Source organism: Ambystoma mexicanum, chromosome 11, assembly GCF_040938575.1.
Source record: "Ambystoma mexicanum isolate Mex_15411 chromosome 11, UKY_AmexF1_1, whole genome shotgun sequence".
Taxonomy (NCBI): domain Eukaryota; kingdom Metazoa; phylum Chordata; class Amphibia; order Caudata; family Ambystomatidae; genus Ambystoma; species Ambystoma mexicanum.
In genome coordinates, this window is record NC_090934.1 from 64211441 (window position 1) to 64234454 (window position 23014).

Sequence of the window (23014 nt, forward strand, 5' to 3'; positions counted from 1 at the left end):
TTGTTATTTCCTTTGCAACATTGATCATGTTTCCATCAATATTGAAAGAAGTGTTCCTCAGGTCTAGTTTAATCAGACGTGTCTGAGTGTCGACAATCAGGAGTTCAGTCTGACAATTTAGCACGATTGTTTCTTGAGAGGCTACTCTTTTTAGATTTTATCTTGTTTTGTAGTTAAGTTATTTTATTAGCTAGGGCTTGTTGGATTTGTGTACACCAAGCCACATCCTTAATGCAGTCATCTGATGGGTGGGGGCTGGTGATTGCAGTTCCCTTAGGATGCTAAATAGCTCCTTAGAACTTGACTTAGCATTTTGGATTCTGAAATTGTATGCTTCTGTTTTGGTAGATAAGATAGCAGCTTTGTAAGAAGCCGCTGCTGTGGTGAACAAAGTTGTGTTGTGACTGGAGGGGGATTTACGCCAGGTGGTTTCTGCCGACCTTTTGGTGTTCCTTAGAATGTTTAACTCGGGCATGAACCATTTGTTAAGGTGGATGACAGGTTTGGCTTTTTTTATGTTTGAGGGGGGCAGCGATGTTTAGGGCTGATTCTAGTGCGGCATTGGACAGGTCAACTAACTTGTTAGAGTCAAGGTTTTTATGGTTGGACGCATCCAAGATGTTATTGATGAGCAGTCGGAGACTGGAAATCGTGATGTCTCGACAGTTTCTGGATAGAGAGGTTGGTGCGATCTTAGCGCTTGGGGGGGAAAATCCTCGGATGGGAAATAAGATGAGATGGTGATCAGACCAAGCAACTGGTTTATTCTGAAGGATTGTTATGGAGGAATTCAGGTCAGCCACCCAATCCAAGATTCGGCCCTTGGAATGTGTAAGTTCTGTGACTCTATGTTTAAAGCCAAGTTGGGAGATCACGTTTTCCAAGGCTAGGGCATGTGAATCATTAGGGTCCTGTAATCCTCAATTGGGGTCTCCCAAGAGGATGGTTTGGAATCCAAGTTTAGTGTTGGTGGAGAGGAGATTGGTGATGTCTACATCAAAGGAAGAGATTGGACCTGAAGGGCGGTAGATGAGATGCATAAGAATAGTTTGGGTGGGTGAAAGTGTGATTCTAACTGATAAGAGTTCTGCAGAAGGAAGTTTGGTATGGGAGGTGGCTCTGAGACCCAGGAGGGTTTTTGTGATGAAGGTCACTCCTCCTTTATCTGAATTTTTGTCAGCCTTGATGATAGAATATCCCTCTGGAAGGGCAATATCCCCAGCAAATGTCTCTTAAACCGAAGAGAGAGACAGCAAGGATATGCTGGATTCCCTAGGGATATGCAACTCTCGACAACGGGGGGAGGGGTGTAAGGGTTGATATGCCTGAACTAAATTGTGGGGGGGGTGGCGACCTCTGGAGGGATCCCGGTTCACTCGCAATCATTATGTGAGGATGATCAGGAGCCAATTGTTATGGGGGGATGAGGTAAACGATCCTGAAGGGAGGAGTGGGGGGGCGTAAGAGGTGGCCATGATTATTCATTCTTGGACAACACCCCTATTTTTTTGTTTGGTAAAATAACTATGTTGGCTATGTCGGAAAAACTAAAGGAGGAGGGGACCGGAGTGGGGGACGGTTTAGAAATAAAAGGCCACTCTAATTCTTTGCAGGATCATAATGCTATATTGGAGGCATTGCTTGGAATGAAAATGTGTTGAAGTAAGGAATTGAGTCTGCATTCATAAAAGAGATAATCAGTGGCCTCTCTAAAAGGGATGTATTTCTAAATGAGTGTCGAGAGGAAAGTATGGAACGGGTGAGGGGTCTGGCAGAGAATGGGATCAATGCAAATTTGAATAAGAAGAGTAGGGAGGAGATTTGCAGGGTTATATTGGTAGACACAGGAGAGACAGGGGAGATCAAACAAGTTAAGGAGGGGAAGGACTTGCTCATTATAGTGGAATCTAAGAATTCAAAGAAGAGGGGAAAAAGGAAACAGAGAATTAACATGCTATTAGAACTAAACGTTTCAAAAGCATCATTCCGCAAGTATCCTCGTAACGTGGCTATACAAGATCTGGATGAACAATCATGGAAGGGGGAGGAGGATTTGAGGAGTGAAGTAATGGGGAGGGAGAGGGTGGGTGTGGATGAGTTGGAGGATATGGAGAGTGGGGAGGTGTATAGGAAAGAGGGGGAGTACCTAAAAATGCATGCTGTAGGAAATAATGGGGTAAACGACTATGTAAATACAGATGTCCGACTGGTAGATACCCTGAAACAAAAAAGGAGGAAGGGAGGCAATGATCCCAAAACAATAGTCCACTGTTGAAACTTCTAAACAAAATTACGATATCTATAATCATGCCGCAAACCCAGAGACACATGTGCCTAGGCCTCATTATATTAGTCAGTGCGTGGATAATGAAAGTATCAGTAATAGGAAGGAAGGGACTCAGTCATTAGGTCAGGCATTGGTAAAGAATGTAGGGAACTCTCATGGAGAATGTCAGAATACAGAGGGTGTGAGGGCATAGAATATGAGGGCAGGTCCTGATGAAGTGGGGGGTGCGTCTGCACCTGGGACTCGAGTAGAATCAGAGGTTGGTGGGTTGGGTCATGTAAGTGAGTTGAGGGGAGATTCCTTGAAGGGCCCCGGCCCTGTCCGTGCTCGATGTTAGAAGCATTGTTAGGAATATTTTGGCTGAGAACAACATTGGGGAGCCAATTGTAAATGTGGATCCGAACAGAGTGATTTAGGGATGAAAGGACTTAAGGAGCTCAGAGTACCCCTCATGCGCAGACAGGGCGTGTGTGGGGGAAAAATGTGAAACTCGGGCAGAAGAGCTGTTTACCAACATGGAAGGAAAGTAAACCAGAAGGGAAGAAGTAATCACAAGGGTCAATCATCTAAGTTACGGGAACCAATATACCCAGAGGGACCTAGTCTGATTCTGAATTACCAGTTCGATGAAGGGGGACCAGACTCCCTAAATAGAATGATATACTCACCCTCTTTGACCAGATACTGGCACTTCGTCTGATTACTTCAGCTGGTATTCAGTTGGTGGATTTTATTCATCCCCGACGCTATGACTATTTGCGGCTGGTTATACACCCTCCATTGGTACGAGATATTATTCTAAAAGTAAACAACTAATCTACAAAAATATGGTTATGACATATCCATATTTAAGAATGATATGAATACACTCTCAGACAGGAGATGGAGGGATAATTTGGTGGTTTTGGGGAGGGACTCAGGGATGGAGGGGAGTCAGAGACAAGGAGCCCCTTTTATGGAAGAACCACATTGGCAATGGTTGGTATTAAATATGGAATACTAGAGGGTATAGGAATTTAGTGTCCAATGGAAAGCTACGTGACGAGTTCAATGGGGCCAAGGTACATTTGATATTTGATGTCTATAAGGTGTGCAATATTCACGACCATCAAGGGTTGAAGGGCAGGACCAAGGGAGGGCTGGCAATGGCCATTATGCAGGGGAGAAATGTACAGAAAGCAGGAGAATGGAAGATAATGCATATCATTCTGGTTATTGGGTGTGAAGATGGATACAAACGTTACCTATATGCTTCTAATCAATGTATATTAGACCTTGGAGTATAACTTGTAGAGAATCGTGGAAATGTTGAGTCACAGAATTGAAGAGTTAAAAATATATGAACTTGAGTTAACAATGATCCCTCTGAAAACGGTAGTAATGAGATTGTCCAAAGGTAAATGAGTAAAAAAGGCCAAGTTCAAATGGTATTGGGAGAAGAGTGAACTTGCTACTAACGATTGTATGCAATACTTGGGATATCCAATTGTAGCAAAGACTAAAACAATATTTTTCACAAACTATTTGAAAGCCAAGGCTTTGGGGTTGAGTAAACAGATGTGTGTAATATGGGACATGTTCTCTTGAGCCATGCTATGAATTTTACAGAATGAAAGTGTTGCCCTGTATATGTTATGGACTAGATTTCTTTCCAAAATGGGCTATGTCAGAATTCAAGGCAACTGAGAGCATGATTTTGAGATCTGTTTTATGTTACTTGCCTAAATGTGTCCTCTTATAGATCATTAGGTATGAGCTGGGCCTTCAATCGATTAGAAGTGTAGAAACTGTAGTTATTAAGAAAATGTGAATCTAGTTCTGATTGGTCCTTTTATAACCGGTTGGGGGTAAATGACAAAGTAAGCTTTAGGAAGGATCTTGGGGAAGGTTGTGAAAGGGCCTTGGTTAGAATGGGTTTAACAGTTATTATTCTGATGACAAATCCAACTAAGGTCAAGAAAATTACTAAGAGTATGGATTGGGGTGAAAAAAGGCTGGAAATACTGGTTTTACGTATTTACGCACAAGTAGTTCCTCCACTGCCAGGTTCAATGGAGAAATACCTGATAACATGTCCAAGCAGAAGTGTGAGGAACAACATAATGAAGTTCAGATTTAACGTTATGAAAACAAACTGAATAATCTGTATTTGTTACCCTTAGGATGAACCAAAGGGATATTGTAGACACTGTAAAAGTGGGTCCGACTTGGCATCCTTAATACGTATATTATTTTTGTGTCCAGTCTTGCAAAGGGTGTCGTATAGTTTATTTTAGAGATTTTGTAAAGTTGGAATAGATTGCTCTGTGTCAGTTCTGGTTAACCATATATCATGGGGACTCAATATCCTTAAAGTTAAGGGTACTGTTTTCATAAAAAGGTCTGTAATAGAGACTGAAATTCTATAGGGTTATATGCTTTATTATGAAAATGTTCCTGTTAAAGAGTAACCGGTCAGTTTTTATGTGGTTGATATAGTTGTGTATGTGTTGTATGACACTTCTTTATGTAATGTTCATGAGGCTGTGTATTTTAAACCTGTATTTTTATGACATTTATTTTGCAAAGGTTTATATAAACCATATACAAATAAAAGACAAAAAAAGACATAATTTTTTCCCAGAATTTTGTAAATTTCATGAAATTGGCTTTATGTTGTTCAAAATGTCACGAAACTGGGAAAGAACACAATTGCCAAATTGTCGACAACCGTACGCTGAAGGATGATAACCATGACATAAAGGGGTCACTTCCCACATTCTTGGAGAGTCAGCTTTTTTTCCCCAGTGAATGCACAAGGTATGCACTAGTCCTGTCCCCACTGCAGACTTAGGCCTCATCCTTCTGCTGTCCATAGAAACTCAGGAATTATGCATTTCTAACTGAAATGGCTGCAGAGGCAACATGGTGCAAACAACCTAGTGAAATGGTCAACAGCCAAATAGGGGAACCCCTCGTCCCCCACTACTTTGCACTCATTATGGAGCCCATGGTGGATTGATTGTGAAGTGACCCATTGATGTGTGGTGACGGCTGGCCGTGGGAGGTTGGAGATTGACCAGCCCCCCACCCCCTTATTTGGGACCACATGGTCAATGTGCTGCTGTCATTACCCTCGGTCATGGACGTTATCAGGTGAGTTGGGGTTACACCCAGGAGTCTGAAAGAAATGCACCAAATGAGTGACAGCCACCATATGTAAGGGCTTTGTGTATGTAGGGGATTTATAGGGTGTAAACATGGTGCAGGACATATCCAATGAACTGCAGGGAGGGAACAGGTGTAACAGCGGTAGCTGGAATGTGTTGGGGAGAAAGGTAGGAGGAAGAGAGTAGGGTTGAGTGGAGTGATCTGTGATTGGAGTGGTAGCCTCATTCACTCAGGACTGTACCTAGAAAAGCATGACACATGCTACAACTTCTCAACCATCAACGTATCAAAATAAGCCTAGACACGGATACGTTAATTTAATACGTTATTTTAAGCTGATTCTGAACCCCCTCAAGGGGCAAATCTCGGACAACATTAAACATTTCCTTACATAATGGGCAGGGCCTCCATTTATAAAATATTTACTATTTCGAGACTATTTAATTCAGTACAAAAATCCCACTATTCAGGATGCGATATGTGCCACCTGGGAGCAGTCAAGCGATGAGTCTCCCCTGAGTCTGTCTTCACTTCCCAATCAACGTCCAGCAACTCACCCTGCCCAGAGTCTGTCTTCGCTTGCTGATTAATCCACAGTGGCTGTTCCCTTCGGGAGGTTGTGTAGATTGACCGCTAGCTCTACGGTGACTAATCTCCACCTCATTCTGTGATGGTGTCCCACTTCTTCCTCGGTTGATACCATGCCACTATATGTCAAGCTGGACGTGTTTGTTAAGACACGTTTATGCACGCTGTCCAGATGCTCATCCTGACTTCCACTTCACTGCTCTTAAACATCCAGTAAGGACATGATAGTGGGTGACCAATGACAGTTCTTTGGTGGGGTTTGGGGGTCCAAGCGGCTCTGACAGCTGAGTGATGAGACACAGTTGTGACTTGTGGGAAGGGGTATTGTCTAAATGAGTACCGTAGACTTTGGGTGGGTCACAGTGATAGGGTGAGGGCAGTGTGCAGAATATGTTGTCATCAAGTGAGCAGGAACAGCACAGTCCTACGCTACGTGAGGCAGAGGGGCCGTGGGACATAGCGAGGGGGAAAGAGAAGACATTGTGAGGGTGACCAGTGGGGGAAAATGGGGTGGATATATTCACCATAGGCAGGCTGCATAGTCAGCATCCCAGGAACAGGGCGAAGTGAAAGAAGAGGGTTTGGGGGGGTGGTTGGATTGAGGTTCAGGGGATCTTCTCATACCCCCATCCTTGCATGGAGCTTCGAACAGGGATATCATTCCATAGGATGTGAAGAGGGACCATACACAACTCAGTTACCCCCTCCCTTGCATCCTATGTTTGCCACGGCACATCCTATCTAGCCGGCCACCCCCTACCAAGTCGCCCAGCCCTTTTCTCCTTTGATCACTTTATAGGGGCTTAGATGGTAAAAGTCAGTGACACGTGAGTTGATATCCAATTTTCTTATTCCACTGGGCGATGCAAGACATGTAGACAAACACGGTCAAAGTGGCCAACAACAAGAATACCACCTGCAGACCTCTCCTAGTGGTCTATCAAGGGCCTTCTGGGGCCTCTAGCACCTGCAGCACCAGCTGAAAAAACACAAATTGTGCACAAGATTCCTAACTCTTGTAGTCAAGTCACTCACTTTCCTGTCACTAGAAACAGTTAGGTGGAGCCTTTCGCATCTTCTATGCAACACATTGTGCATTAGCTCAACCCAGACGCTTGCGCACTCATGCACACGTGGCCAGCAAGTCTCAGGGGGCGGGCCACATCACGTGGCCTCAGGAAAAAAATCCAATTTCCATAGGGCCACGTGCACTTCCTATACACCCCCCCTAGATTCAGCAAACACTGCAAAAAACCACTGATTGTCGGGGTGAAGTCAGCGTTAGCTTTGTGGGACTAAGGCTAACTGGAAAAGGCTCATATACATGGGGCCTATAGAATGCATCAGACTGCATGTTTTGTGACATATGTTGCCATCGGTGTGATATGGCGCCTTTCCTCAATCAGCGTGCCCCCCACCCCAAAAAGTGCACACATGCGCGCGCGCGCACGCACACAAACACACACACACACACACACACACGCGCGCGCTAACATATATGGTTTGTTGGTTTGGTAGTAACATCCTTTTTAAACCACCATTTGCATGATATCTTAGTGAAGATAATGTAACACACTAACAATGCAAATAGATACCTAAACATGTCATGTGGCGGTGTGCACTGTGCCCTACAGTCTCATGGTACTAACCGTTGTATCCTACAGTCCCATGACCACGCCCATTATTTCTTACAGTCTCATGATATTGCCCATTGTTTTCTACTGTCCTATGATCCTGTCCATTGTTTACTACAGTCGCATGATGCTGTCCACAGTATTCTACTGTCCTATGGCCCTATCCACTGCTTCCTACAGTCTCATGATGTCCGCAGTTTTCTACTGTCCTATGGCCATATCCACTGCTTCCTACAATCTCATGATGTTGTCCACAGTATTCTACTGTCCTATGGCCCTATCCACTGCTTCCTACAGTCTCATGATGTCCACAGTTTTCTACTGTCCTATGGCCATATCCACTGCTTCCTACAATCTCATGATGTCCGCAGTTTTCTACTGTCCTATGGCCAGTGCTTTAAGTGGGGTAAGAAATTGAGGGGGGCCCTCGTTTGGGGGCGTGGCTTCCATTGTGAGCGTGGCCTAAAAGTGCACAAATCATTGTAAGGTGCGCAAACAAATATATAAATGTATGTGAGCATTTATATATTTGTATGCGTACTACTATGGTTTGTGTACCTTTCAAGCCTTATAAACATACCAATGTTACGTATTTCTATGTTTATAAAAAGGTGGCTTGAAAAGTGCACAAACCATAGTAATTTACGCACACTTGTGTGCTTACCTTACTATGGTTTGTGCACTTTTCAAGCCACCTTTTATAAGCATAGAGATTTATAACATATTTCTATGTTTATAAAAGACGGCTTGAAACGTAAACAATTCAAGGCATCTTTTATAAAGCGTTGAGGACGGACAAAACCAGAGGTGGCTTTGTCCATCGGCAAAGCTTTATAAAAGATGCCTTGAACTGTGCACGTTTCAAGCGGTCTTTTATAAACATAGAAATATTTCTACGTTTTTAAAAGATGGCTTGATACGTATACAATTCAAGGCATCTTTTATAAAGCTTTCCCAACGCAGATAGACGCTATATAGATAGTGCTGACAGTTTTGCACAGATGGATCCGAGCACTATTCTCTGCTGCAAACTGCCCCATGCTGCTCGGATGAAGACGATGAAATGTGGGCAAGGGAGAGGTGGGACCCTTCATCAGGACCAGTGGGATGACTGGGCAGCGAGAACATGGAACAATTAGTAGGTAAAGGGTGGGGGCGTGGGGCGGAAAGTGACTATTGGTTGTGGATGTTAAAATGAAATAAGCCCATGATGGCATGGCTTCATAAATACAGAATATGTTGAGTTCTCTACAGTGTGATGAGCGGAATCCGGATCGGGGCCCGCCCAATCTGGCAATGCTGTCCAGTTCTGCCCACCCTCCCTTCTTACTGGGAAGGTGTGATGCTGGGGGTCTGCAATGTGATACTTAGCGCCAGAGATTAGCAGGCCTAATGTATCATAACTCAGTCGAGCACTTCCGAATCACAGATGGAGCTAAGGGACCCTGAGGTAGGGTTCAGTCTCCATGAAAAAGACCGTTGGCCAGGATGTTGAATAATGACGCCCCGCTTTCCTAACAGTAAGTTATCTTATCCACAACCGAGGACGCCGAAGGCAGTACGCCGCCAATCACATTGTGTCACCTACCAGACGCTAGCAATTCTTCTGAAGAGATGACTCTGGCCCCCAGGGGTAGTGCTTGGAGGCTTTCCAGTCCTCAAATTGACGAGGGTGCCCTAGAATGTCTCACACAGGCTCATAAATTGCCATGAATTCCACAACCATGGTGATGCACCACCATGAATTGCCCAAGACTCAACGATGGATGGAGACACGCCACCTCTTGAGGACTTCATCAGTCACTGATTGCCAGCAAGTCTTCTAATTTTCCCATTGGTCGTGGTGATAGATCTGGGACCTACACTGATAAGTGGATCTCCACTGAGGGGGCAAGAGATCCCAGATTAAATGCAGGGCACAGCATTCCAGAGATTATTGGAGCCCCGATAGACATATTTCCTTTGCCTACTTCCTTCCATTGCCAAGCAACAATGGGACCAAATAGGGGGGAGTGGTCTGAACTCCATAAAAAGACTACACAAGCCCCATCACAGTGTTATGCGGGAGATGGGATAATGTGTATGGACGTATGAAGGGGTGGGGGTCTTTCTCATGATCTGGCTTACAAGAATACATGGAGGGGGTGCCAGTGAAAGATGGCATCTCCCTTAGGGTCATGCAATACAAGTTGAAGAAGAGATAGGGCATGGGGGAGTGGATGGGTGATTACCACTTTTCTGTTCATTCATTCTTGTGAACCCTCTCAACATCTTCTTTACTCAAGACATAGAACACCCCTCCCCTGCCCACACACACAGCTGGTGGTGAATGTCGAAGACATTGTGGCTTACATTTCTATGACAGTGTCAGCACCAGGATGTGCCTGCCCCCGGCAATCCGGTATACCGGAGAAGCAACGTTATCCAAGTGTCCTATGTGTGTTAAGTTCAACGCTCCATTAATATCAATAGCATTGCTGCCTAACACAGGTGCATATATCAAGAGTCAATTGTTATGGTGCGTGCAAAAGATGACCATTAATGTGCAAATGGGGTTATAGTCCACACCTGTGAAACACACCACTTCCCCTAAACAGACAGGCAAAACCAGGTCTGCTGATATGTCTAAAACCAGCAAAGCTGTATCCCCCCCCCCCCCCCCCCCGGCCCGGAAGCTCTTCAAACTCCTCCTCACAGCACAGGAATGCCAACAAGGCTGTGCTTGAGAACTGACACATTGAGATTAATGATTCTGTCTAATGCTCTGCACAGCATTCAGTTAACACCTCTTCAAGGACACACTCTTTTACCTCAATCAATAGTTATATCACACAGAATACCTTGTCTAATATCACCCAGATATACCCAATGGCACACCACTCAAGTCATGCATCTCAAAGTGTGCACTCGTGACCATGAGGCTCTTTGGAAACACAGGAGCAAAGGAGCAGATGAAACATAGATTTGAAACACCGATAGGGCTCACAACCAGCTATACTGAGGCAACCGCGGCATGACATGCAATAGACAAACTCATTGTTCTGTGTTCTAGGTGGTGCACGGAGAGACCTAGTGCCAGATTACAGAAACTTTGCACCAGTGCAAGTGCACATTTTGCACGGTATTAGCACTAGGGCAAAGTTTGCCCGGTTTTGAAAAACACTGGAACACATTAAAAAAAAACATTTCACGTCGACAAGTGCAGTTTGTCATATTAAAAGCCCCACGGCAAAAATTGCCCTAGTGCAAAAAAGATGCATTTTCACTACATTTTTGCACCAGGGCAAAGTTTGCTCTAGTGCTAATAAGGAATGGTATTAGCACTAGGGCAAACTTTGCCCTGATGCAAAAATGCATCAAAATGATTCTTTTTAGCACTAGGGCAATTTTAGCCCTGGTACTTTTAATATGGCACGGTACAGTGGATTTTAATGTGTCCCAGTGTTTTTAGAAATAGGGTAAACATTGCCCTAGTGCTAATACCGTGCCGACTTTGCACTTGCACTGGGGCAAAGTTTCTGTAATCTGGCCCCTGATGTTCATCCAGATGCCAAGTGAAGCAGATGAATAAATAGACCTGAAACACTGATATGACTCACAACCACTATACGGAGGCAACAGTGGCATGTCATAGAATAGACACTCACTGTTATGTGTTCTAGGTGGTGCACAGAGAGACTTCATGTTCATCCATGCCAGGATGCCAGGTCGAGCACGTGAATAAATAGATCTGGAACACTGATATGACTCACAACCAGCTATACTGAGGCAACCGCAGCATGTTAATCTTGCCCCTCAATAGACAAGCTCATTGTTATCTGTTCTGGGTGGTGCACGGAGAGACCTCATGTTCATTCATGCCAGGTGAAGCAGATGAAAAAATAGATCTGAAACACTGATATGACTCACAACCAGCTATACAGATGCAACCGTGGCATGTTAATGTTGCCCCTCAACAGACACACTCATTGTTCTGTGTTCTGGGTGGAGCACAGAGACATCATGTTCATCCATACCTGGTCGAGAAGATGAATAAATAGATCTGCAACACCAATATGACTCACAACCATCTATACTGAGGCAACCGTGGAATGTTAATGTTGCCCCTCAATAGACAAACTCATTGTTCTGTGTTCAAGGTGGTGCACAGAGAGGCCTCATGTCCATCCATGCCAGGTCAATCAGATGAATAAATAGATCTGAAACACTTACATGACTCACAACCAGCTATACTGAGGCAACCACGGCATGTCATGCAATAGACAAACTCGTTGTTCTGTGTTCTAGGTGGTGCATGGAAAGACCTTATGTTCATCTATGCCAGGTCAGACAACTGCAAACTGAAACACCCTCAACGCATTCCTCAACACCAGATATATCTGCAGCACTATCTTTAGACATGGAGTAAAAACCTTTATATCCCAAGCCATTGTCGCGCAAGCAATGCTGCGATTCCCACTGATCCTTGGACTCGGTCAGTGTTCCATTCCAGCTCCAGTCTGGGAATATTTGGGATCCAGACCTCAAGTATTGAGATTGGCCAATTCTTTCATCATAATGTTGTGGGATGGAAATATTAACTGTGTGTCAAAGAAAACAGCTGCACACATTTTTAGTTGTACTGAATTGTTTTGGAATATTTTGAGGTTGGGATTAAAAATAGTTACACCAATTGAGAATATCTCGCCAACTCCTCTCTGTGATTATTTTGTTTACGGGCAATCAAAGCCCAACTTTTAACCATGACACATACACCAGCAAGTAGCAGCAATCGGAGTAAAATATAGTGCCTGACTTCATGTAACTTGACATGTAGTGTCAAATGAGCGCTTTGAAACCTTTGCTGGTAGAATAAATGATTTACAAAAGAAAAGACAATAATGAAAGCCCGGAAATGCGTGGTAAATTTCAGAGATGTGAACCCTGTATAGGCAGCTGGGAGGTCTAGCAACATACGTGCATCATGTATTGATAAGCGATAATACAATATCTGATCCTGTTGATGGACTCGATGTTCTGCTCACTGAGCTGCACCCTGTGTTCCAGCGTTGCGGCTGTAAAGCACAGCAGAGATGCCAATCTTCACGCTCAAAGCACAAGCCATGACCTGAAGGGCACGGAGGCTCAGCTGCAGGCCCTTAGTGGCTCGCACCACCATGACTGTGGCAGCTGTCGGGGCACCCGACATTTAAGGGGTCGGATGACGCCCCGTTGTTCCACAGAAGATTAACCCTTTGCCAGCATATTAGCTGCATTCTCCCTGTGGCCACTGGCTGGATTGGGGGAACATGGAAGGAAGGGGCGGAGCAAGCGTGCAGGCTCCTAGCACAGCCTCAAAGTGGCCCAATATCACGTGTGACACATTCAACCAACCCGAGCTTTTCAGCAAACATCCCGTTGCATGCTGGGACTTGGACAGCCATTTGCATTAGGGCATGCAGAGACGCGCAATCTAGAATGCAAGGGGCTGTTGTTTAAAATGTTATTCTCCAGCACCAGCTGTTAATAATGACATGGTCCCTCTTGTAGACACCAGGACATACATGGGCCATGAAGCTGCCCACTCAGTCCCTTTTCTTGCCTTTTCCCTTAAAAACACACATTGTCTCACCGCCTGCCAGGTGAAAAAGCGACGCTGAAATGCAAGTCTTTAAATTAGGAAAATTGATAGATACCCCAGGCCCCCACCCCCTATAATCACTCCTTTGATAGGGGTGCCAACTGGGGGTATAAGGTGGTCAAGTGGAAGCATAATACCGCCCAGTCTTGAAAGAACACAGAGAACCATCTCCAGCCAAGCGGCCGCTTCTGAAGGGCATGTGGCATGCCACCCCAGAAAAGCCTGGCACAGATTTGGCACCCTCTATTGGCATATTGTAAAACGTCACCTTACTTCGGCAGTCAGGCCCAGTTGACTTTCCATGGCCCATACCCCACACCTCTGCAGTCACCTACCTGCATATTGGCAGAACAGGGCAACCATGCCAAACCGCACTTGGACCCAATACAAAGAGAGTAAGAACTGCGAACTAGGAAGCTAGATTAGTTAGTGAAGACTGTGTTCCATGAGAAGGCAGCTGACCTTCTCCGTGCCAGAGAGAATGGGAAACATTTCAATATAATATCAGGGAAAATAAGACTTTGAAGATATTCCCATCATGGACACAGCTGTCTACTTGCTGACCAGGATAGTTAAAAGGGTGATTGTTAATTGAAGGATGGGAGGGTGGGAAGCTGAGATTTCCATCTATTGTGTTTCTTAAGGAAGGTCACTGCTTTCTTATAAACCGCCCAGTAGTAATCCCTATGTAGCATAACAATATGGTCTAAACATTGGTTTAAGGCAGTCAAGAGTTCTTCACAAAACATATCTGACTTTGCGCGACTTCCTTCAAGATTTGTTTAAACACAATGAGCAAGAGTTTAAAGAATCGCCCAATGCCATAAGCAGCAGCTCAAGATATACTAAGCACCTATATATGTTGACGATGTTCAATAACTAAAGGCGACACTTACATACTGATGTCTTCTGATGGTTGTCTTTGCTGGGCAGAAGCTTCACTCCCCTGGACTTCAGTTCAATTTGCTTCTTAACTAGAGAGATATCGACAAGAGAAAGTTTATTTTACGGTGTCCCGCCTAATCTGGTGGGATTACGAGCAATGCATACGTTGGCAAATCCAAGGAATTAAAATGCACCCTGTTCCCCGCAACCCAACATGCAATGAAGCACACGGCATGCCATTCCATCCGACAGTGTCCTCGCTCGTGCCGCCTGGAAGCGCGTCGACGAAACCTTGGGCTGTGAGATGAGATTGCAGGGACGGGCACTAGGAGAGATGGTAGGTCTGACTTTCATTCAAGCCCAGACCTGTTTCAAAGAAGATGCAGCGAACCATTCAATTTCCAATCCTTTCAAGAAGCTAAATTAAGATCTGTTTTTTTTTCTTTAAACCGTGAGTTAGAGCCCTCTGAACACCGGCTGCTTAGGCCGGCTTAAGACGCAAATCCAGGCGCAGAATGGTCTTCTTTAGGATGAATGCTGAATAAGCCTGTCTAAGCCACCAGCTAATTATATCCGAAATGCCATTAATTATGTAAACAATTGTTTCAGGCATATAATGTACTGCACACATCTGCATTAGTCTGCTTGGGCTCCCCTGGACCGCTCACAGGCTCTTTAGAAAACATGCCTTCATGCAGAGCTGACTGCGCACATCTATCCTTTATTAAAGACTTACAATTAGATGAACATTGGAATTCTCCTTAGATCCGGGCACATCACACTATGCACTGATATTTTTGCTCCGAAAGAACACACTAAACAGCCGTGTTTTAAATCTGCGGTCAGGCCAGCGGGCCACACTGCAAGCAAACACGTACCGTCTAGGGAAACTCCTCATGCAGGTTGGGCGGTCACTGGGCACGAGTCATAAATGTTTGCACTAATGCAAATGTAAAGGGGCCATGTACACTGTATAGCATTAACCTTGTCCAAGAAGTTGGGCAGGTCTCTGAGTCATTTCATATGGTTGTATCTTTATTTGTTTTCATTATTTTCACATAAACAACTTTGAGAAGGATTAGACCACCTTGCATAGAATTCCAACCTGTACCTTTCGCAGATGGAAAAATATCCATTTACATATCAGTCTTTGTCCCGCCCTCACTGATGAGGCCCAACAAGGCTGAAACACGTGTCTGGGGTTGCTGTTGGTACTCTTGTTCAGAGAGGAATTGCCATAGCATTTCGGTGCTGGACGGGACAAAGACTGATATGCAAATGGATACTTCCCATCTGCGAAAGGTACAGTGAGCTAAAAGCGTGTGCTGCAAACTCTCATCTCAAACAGGTTATCCTGCCATGTTCTTGCTGGAGAGGAGCGCCTGCTACCTTTTCTTAAATATTTGCAAGGAACCTGGGATTGGTAACCCTAGGTCTCCTGGGGGCAACCAGACGTGGACTCCCTGCTCACTGTGCTCAGAGAGGCACAGCTTCACCTCACTGATGAGGCCCAACAACGCTGAAACACGTGTCTGGGGTTGCTGTAGGTACTATTCTTCAGAAAGGAATTGCCATAGCAGTTCGGTGCTGGACTGCCCATGTGGGCGGGACAAAGACTGATATGCAAATGGTTATTTCCCAACTGTGAAAGGTACAGTGAGCAAAAAGCGTGTGCTGCAAACTCTCACCTCTGAACAGCTTATCATGCCATGTTCTCTCTGGAGAGGAGCACCTGCTACCTTTTTTGAAACATCTTGCAAAGAGTAAATGTAATTGGATGAACTACTATGGTACAGATGTTGTTTATCATTCCAGGAAATACAACGTGTAAGGTTGTTTACACACAAAGGGCCTCATCACGACTTTGGCGGTAACCCTTAAATCCGGCGGTAGCGCTATTACTGCAGGATTTAAGGGTCCGCCAAATCAGGACTTCGATGGATTTGGCCCCAGCTCTGAGTTGGGGGGAAATCCGGCAAAAAATTTGAGCTCATACCACCGGCGGGAAATCCGCCAGCGGTATTAGCGCGAAATTTACCCATTGAGCCCAATGGGGAAATAATCTCTCGATGATGTCACAAAGGAATGCTTTAGGAAAACCTGGAAAAGGACTCGACCTTATTCCCCCTTTCACCTGGAACCACTTGGATTCAAAGCATTGCATGTATGATGCACGTCTGACCTTGTTAGTAAGTCTAAGGTGCATTGCTTACATGTTAGGGCTGGTGAGGGGTTGGAGGGTTGTCCCAGAAATGCACGCCTCATATCGCCTTGCAGGACTTTAAAAAGTTATTTCCAGATCAGTATCAAAAGCAACCAATTTATGAAAGCTTATTCATGGTGGAATGTCTCCTAAACCCTGTACAGCGGACACCTTTTTTTTAAATATAAAAAATGAGTTACTATTCTAACAACGCCAAAAAATGCCTTGAAGACGGTCCCCCTCAAACCCACGCTCGGAGATGCATTTGTGTACTGAGCTTGTTGTCTTGGGTTTGTTGAAATGCGGTGTCCTGTACTAAACGTGATACATTATTCATGCCATCGTGGAAACTGCGGCAGCGATGAAATATTTAAAGGGCACAAAGCAAATAACCGAGATTGAACGACAACTTTCAACCGTCTATATTAATTCAAGTTATTAGGCCGTGCGAAAACAGCGAGACAAATCGCAAGGGAGAGGCTCAAAACTCTGGAGAAATCAAAGGCAAGCAGCAAATCTGTACTGGAGAGCCTTGATTTGAAGAGAAATAGATATTGATTACTCCAATAGGGTTGGATATTCCAGCCGCGTCCCCGTTACATTTGATAGGAAGTGCCTACAGGAGGGTTTCTGTGGTGAGAACATTTGTCCAGATCCCATTAGTTTTACAGGTGTGGTTGTTTTCGTCGTACAACTACATTTTCAGCCACAAAAATACCACATGTATTCCAATTTTACAGATATTTAAATTGTTTATCAGATACGCCTGGGAGATTGAACACTCAATTTGTATGCCAAATTATGTACAGCTCTCCAGTTTCCCCATTCCATTCCTGAGAAAGCTATCCAGTGCTGTATTTTCTTCTTAGAATTTTGGGAGTTTTTTTTTTTCTCATTTAAATTTAGGACTACAAATCCCAGAATTCCATGTAAAAGAACAGGACTGAATGGAATGCTCATGTACAGAATGGTAAAGCCTCAGAGCTCTACATTTCATTATGTCTGATCAAAATAAAAACTGAATTCATCCCAGAGTTTGCATTCTACAATTGTGTGCATCAACCAGGATGAGTCATCTATGATACGGTCCACACAAGGATCACTCAGTAGAAATATTTAAAACAAAAATAGGCCCACATGCCGGAGTTGAGTGCCTGAGCGAAGCTAGGGCCTTAACGGAGGACCCAAGGCTTATTGCTATTAGTACCCAGCATTTTGCAACTGAAAAAAAGAACAAAAAATGTTTGCCAACAGAGGGGAAAGGAAGTCCATTCTCCCTGTCCATGTCGGCCATTGCTGATGGTAAGAAAAAAGTAAACAAACAAAATGGAATTGGAGAAGGGACTATTCACGTATAGACAACGTGTTGACATCAGGAACAGTGATACAAAATATTATAAGCAGTGAGATTGAGGGCATCGTTATTTCGGAGCACGCACTCATTAAATTAGAACTTTCACTCAGTTATTCATCGGGCAAGACAACAGTTTGGAGTTTAAATACCACAATTTTGAAAGAGGATGAATTAAGGAATATCCTAGTGGATGAGGCAGAAGATTACATTAGAACTAATGTGAATGGGGAAGTGGGTATTGATAATGTTTGGGAAGATTTTAAAAGTGTGATGCGTGGTGTGGCTATGAAAGTGTCTGAAATTAGAAATAGGAAGAGAGACGAGGAAGTGAAAGAACGTAATATCTCAATTAAGAATCTGGAAAAAGAACTGATAAAAGGAAATCTGTGAAATTGATTACATTAAAATATGATCTAAACAAAATTCTTAGTGAAAAAGCAAAGTTTGCAATCTTCAGGTCGAAATGCAGATACTATGAAGGGGAGAGAAATGTGGCAGATTAATGGCTCACAGGCTGAGAGTAAGAGAATCAAATAGAACAATAGATGCTATTAGAAGTGATCATGGGGTGACTAGGTACCCTAAATGAAATAAACTCGATTTTTAAACAGTTCTAAAAGAATGTGTACAGTGATCCACTAATGTGGACCCATATTGTATGGACCAGTTCTTTAAAACTTTGAAGATCAAAAATGAGAGAAAGAGAAAGATTTTCTAGATTCAGAAATATCTCTAGAAGATGTTAAAAAGGCTATCTGGAGCTCCAGCCTGGGAAAATGTCCAGGGCCAGATGGTTTACCATCAAAGTTCTATCGTGCAATGCCAGAAAAATGTTCTGATTCTAATGAGAGACATATTTGTAAACAGTAAATTAAAGGGCATTTTACAACCTACGCTAAGGCACGTAACAATATCCCTTTTGCCTAAACAAGCCTGCCCAGAACTAGATCCAGGAATTTATAGACCTATTAGCTTAATCAATTCGGACAGCAAAATATTATCTAAAATCTTAGCCAATAGACTGGAGAAGATTCTCCCAAGGTTAATACCTCACAACCAAGCTGGCTTCATTAAGGGTACGGTTTCATCCTCGAACATTCGGAAGATGCTACTTACCTTGGAAGAATGCCAGAAATTGAAATTAGAGTCAGTGGCCTTGTCCCTCGATCACGAAAAGGCTTTTGATCGAGTGAGGTGGGATTTTTTATTGAGTACGATGGCGAGGATGACTTTTGAACCTGAATTCCTGAGCTGGATCAGAGTACTCTATAGAGAACCTACTGCAGAGATTAAGACAAATGGGAAAATATCTGGAAAATTTCATCTGCAGCGTGGGATACGTCAAGGTTGTCCTCTCTCCCCAATGCTCTTTGTGATTTCGAAGGAAGCTCTGGCGGAAGCAATAAGATCAGATGTTTAGATTGTGGGAATCAACTGCAATGGGGTTTGACAGAAGATCTGGCGATATGACAATGACGTGCTGGTGGTGACTCAGGATCTCACATCATCAATCTCAGAACGGATGAAGGTGATTGGGGAATTTAGCCTGATATCAAATTATAAGATTAACTGGTCCAAATCAAAGGCTCTACCCTGCACTCACTCAACGAACAATTTACTGATAATGAACTTTGGCTTCAGATGGTGTCCATCAAAGATGAAATACTTTGGCATATGGATCACTTAGAGCATGGGGGAAATCTGAGTCTAAATATGGATCTGACATTAAAAAAATTATATCGGAAATAGATCGATGGGAGCAACTCAATCTGTCATTAGGAGGCAAAATACACTCTATAAAGATGATGTTAAACCAAAAATAACCTATGTTCTAAGTATAGTTCCCCTCCATGGAGGAAGGTGGATAGCATACTCCAGGAGTGTTGCTAGGTCTGGAAAAGTTCCGGGGCTACGCTAATGTTGGAACTGTCGGGACTGGGGGCTAGCTAGCCTTTTGGTTGGAGCTCCTGAGGTTCTATCCGGGGCTACAACCAAAAGACCAGGGGCTATAGCCCCTTATGCCCCCCCTAGCAATGCCTCTGTCATACTCCAATCTTTTCTATGGAATAAAAAGATCCCAAGACTGAAACTGTCAAAACTACAACTACAGTCTGACAGTGGAGGATTGAACATTCCAAATTTCGAATGTTATCACCAAGCGTTCACACTGCAAAATATTGCACCATTCAAAGATGGAGAAGAAGATGAATCGGCAATCACTGAGGCAAATGGGGATGGCCCATTGGACACTTGGGTGATCTTTTCTACTATTGTTACAGATCCTGAAACTCGTTCGGCCTTAACGGAATTTCTGAGATCTACCTGGAGGGTTTATGAAGTTACATCAAAACTGAATCCTGGTACAACCAACACTTACTCAATCTAGATGAACCCAGTAATTAAGATACATAATAAAGCTTTATTCTAGATAACATGGTTCCCTGCTGGTATCAGGAAAATTGAAGACTTATTTGAAGGGGCAAGATGGAAACCATTTTGAGAGTTGAAAATCGAGCACAACTTGGCTGACTGCACGTACGGGGAATAGAGGAGATTGAAAAGAGCAGTGAACTTGCCAACATTAGACAATTCAGAGTTATTGATCACCGTTAAGAAAATAGTCTGCAATGATCATATGGCATCTAAGATGTACAATCTGTTTAGAGAGTACTCTGAAGGGTAGAAAAAGATCCTGGATGCATGGTCGGCGTGCCTGAAGGATGAAATGTCGCAAGATAGATTGGTAGAACTCTGTGGAAACATAAAAAGAATGTCTCTGAAAATAGGAGAGAGGGCACGTCAGGTCAAGATACTGAACTGAGTGTTTTGTCCACCAGTTTGAATGTTCAAGCAAGGTTTAATTATGTCAGACATTTGTTGGGGATGTGCTCATGTTCGTGGAACCATGGAACACATGTTCTGGGAATGCCACAAGGTAAGAGATTTTTGGAGTGGGATTGCCTGTGTGATGAACGGGGTGCTAAAGGAAAATCCGGATTATGGCTTTTGGGACATGGTGTGAAATAGTCATATAGGCTTACATATACTGTGAACACTGTTCATTGAATACTGTTTTTCTCTATATTATATATTATTTCTGCTGGTTGGGTTACGGTGTTACCTTTTATTTTTTTATTATTTCCCACCTTTTACCTTCCCCCTCGGTTGGATATGTTCATTACATCATAGTTGCTTGTTCGGGTGGGTTTTCATTATATATAGTGTTTTAAATTCGAGGTGTTTTAGGAATATTAGTGTAGGTTGATGATGACCTTGGTTGCAGATGATTGACACACTGGTGAACATTGTGGTAAGTGGAAGGATGGCAGGATGGCTGGGAATTATGACTTGTGTCTTGGTGGAACCCAGGGATCCACTTTTTGAGGATTTGCTGCCATCACCTTCTTCAACTGGTGTCAACATTCAGGAGGATGTGCTTGTAGGCTCTTTAGCCCATCCTCCAGGCAACCATCGATCAACCAGGTGAAGCTGGAGGTCATGGGTCAATTTAGGTCGAGGTGGCTTAGCTAATAGGAGTGACTTTCTTTGAATGTTTCGATCCCAGGGGCTGCTTCATTAGTGCATGCTCTTAGGACCTACTTTGAATGGACTTTGTCATAGATTTTGTCCCAGTTTTGTTTTGTTACTGATCCACTGTTTCGCGTGTGTATTTCAGATGAAGGATATCTATGCGTTGTTTCATTTACACTTTCGGACGGTGAACACCATAACACTTAGGGTGGTAGTTCTCTCACGCTTCCACCGGGTGGTAACTCTCCGCAAGTTGAGATCTTGTTGCATTTCAGTGCTAGGCAGACGTATGTCAGCTGCATATGAAATTGATCACACACAGTACCAGACCCAACATGTGGGCAATATAAAAAATGTGTGCCAGAATGGCACCACTATTTCTGTCAGCAAACGTAGGATTGAATGGGAGCTAGCGCCTAGTAATCGTATGTCAGCAATATGGGGATATGGTCAGATGAATAGCCAGGTATGAACCGGCCGACAGTGAGAGAATAGCGTCTCCTTCGGTGTCTTAGAGACTGTCAGCAATGGAACTATGCAATCACACGCAGTGCCAGTGTGCTCCTAGCACACATGTGGTGATAGGACCAACTTCCGGTCAGTGAAGAGTTCCGCGTGAAGTGTTCCTTGCTCACACTGGTCAGTCCTATATCTCAGAGGAACCTAGCGTGGCTACCGACTGATGGGGAGCTGGCAGGCTTGAGTAGTGTTTGCATGTTGCTGAAGCTGGCTGGATTTGGAGAAAATAGATGATTTCTGGAAAATGTGATGCATGATAGCGTTTACTTTCTATTTATTTTATTTAATTGTATAGCGCAAAAAACCCAGAGGTATCTAGGTGCTTTAACTTAAGAATATGGTTACAGTAAGTGCTTCAGGTTACAGAAAAGGAAGCGTAAGAGGAGAATTACATTGTGGAACGTGTAAATGGTAAGACATCATGCTAAGCGCAGAAGAGAAGTACATGGTGATCACATCCATTGGTCCTGACCCCCTTTACGGCGGTGCACACTCTAGTTGGTGATGTCCATTGTTCTCTAAGTTAGGCGGGCTCCAACGCAATGTGCATTTTATTGTATTTCCTTAAGAAAAGTGTGCCTTTGGAAGTGTACAACAAACTCAGAGAGGCGCTCTAAATGACAGAAGCCTTGGAGATTGTTCGCTATCTCAGAGCGCTCAAATGATGGTGACAGGGCGCTCTGATCCCTGACAGTAAAGTGCCATCTCACAGGGTTCAGATGATGGTGAACAGGGTACTCCTTTATGCAGGCAGTGGGGCACTAATTAACACTAGCCCAGGCGGTAGAGTGCCATCTCAGAAGGTTCAGATGATGGCAAACAGGGTACTCCTATATGCAGGCGTAATGCAGGCAGTGAGGCACTAACTAACACTAGCCCAAGCAGTAGAGTGCCACCTCAGAGGGTTCAGATGATGGCAAACAGGGTACTGCGGTATGCAGGTTTAATGCAAGCATGTGGGCACTAAATAACACAAGCCTAGGCGGAAGAGTGCCCTCTCAGGGGTTTCAGATGATGGCAAACAGGATACTTCAATGCTCGTGTGTAATGCCTTTGGTCTTCAAAGGCTCCCTGTGAGTTTCCTGCATCACCTTGGCATGGTCTCCATTAGTCTTCATTAGTCCAGTCGTACTTAAATTAAACCCTCCCCCCCTAACTGGGGCTCCCTTATGGCCCCAGGTGCCTTCTTCGCCCCCCACTTATTTACATGCCTAGTCTGGGGAATTTCTGCTTTCTGCTATGA

The 23014-nt window shown here is 44.0% G+C and overlaps 1 protein-coding gene across 1 annotated transcript in view; it reads right to left on the reverse strand.

Annotated features, from left to right (window-relative positions):
- CSMD2 (CUB and Sushi multiple domains 2) overlaps positions 1 to 23014 on the reverse strand; it is a 2010406-nt gene that overhangs the window by 837225 nt on the left and 1150167 nt on the right. Inside the window, exon 7 of the mRNA XM_069622557.1 lies at positions 14176 to 14253. Within this exon, the coding sequence (XP_069478658.1) occupies positions 14176 to 14253 (78 nt within the window). The remainder of the gene's footprint in view (positions 1 to 14175; positions 14254 to 23014) is intronic.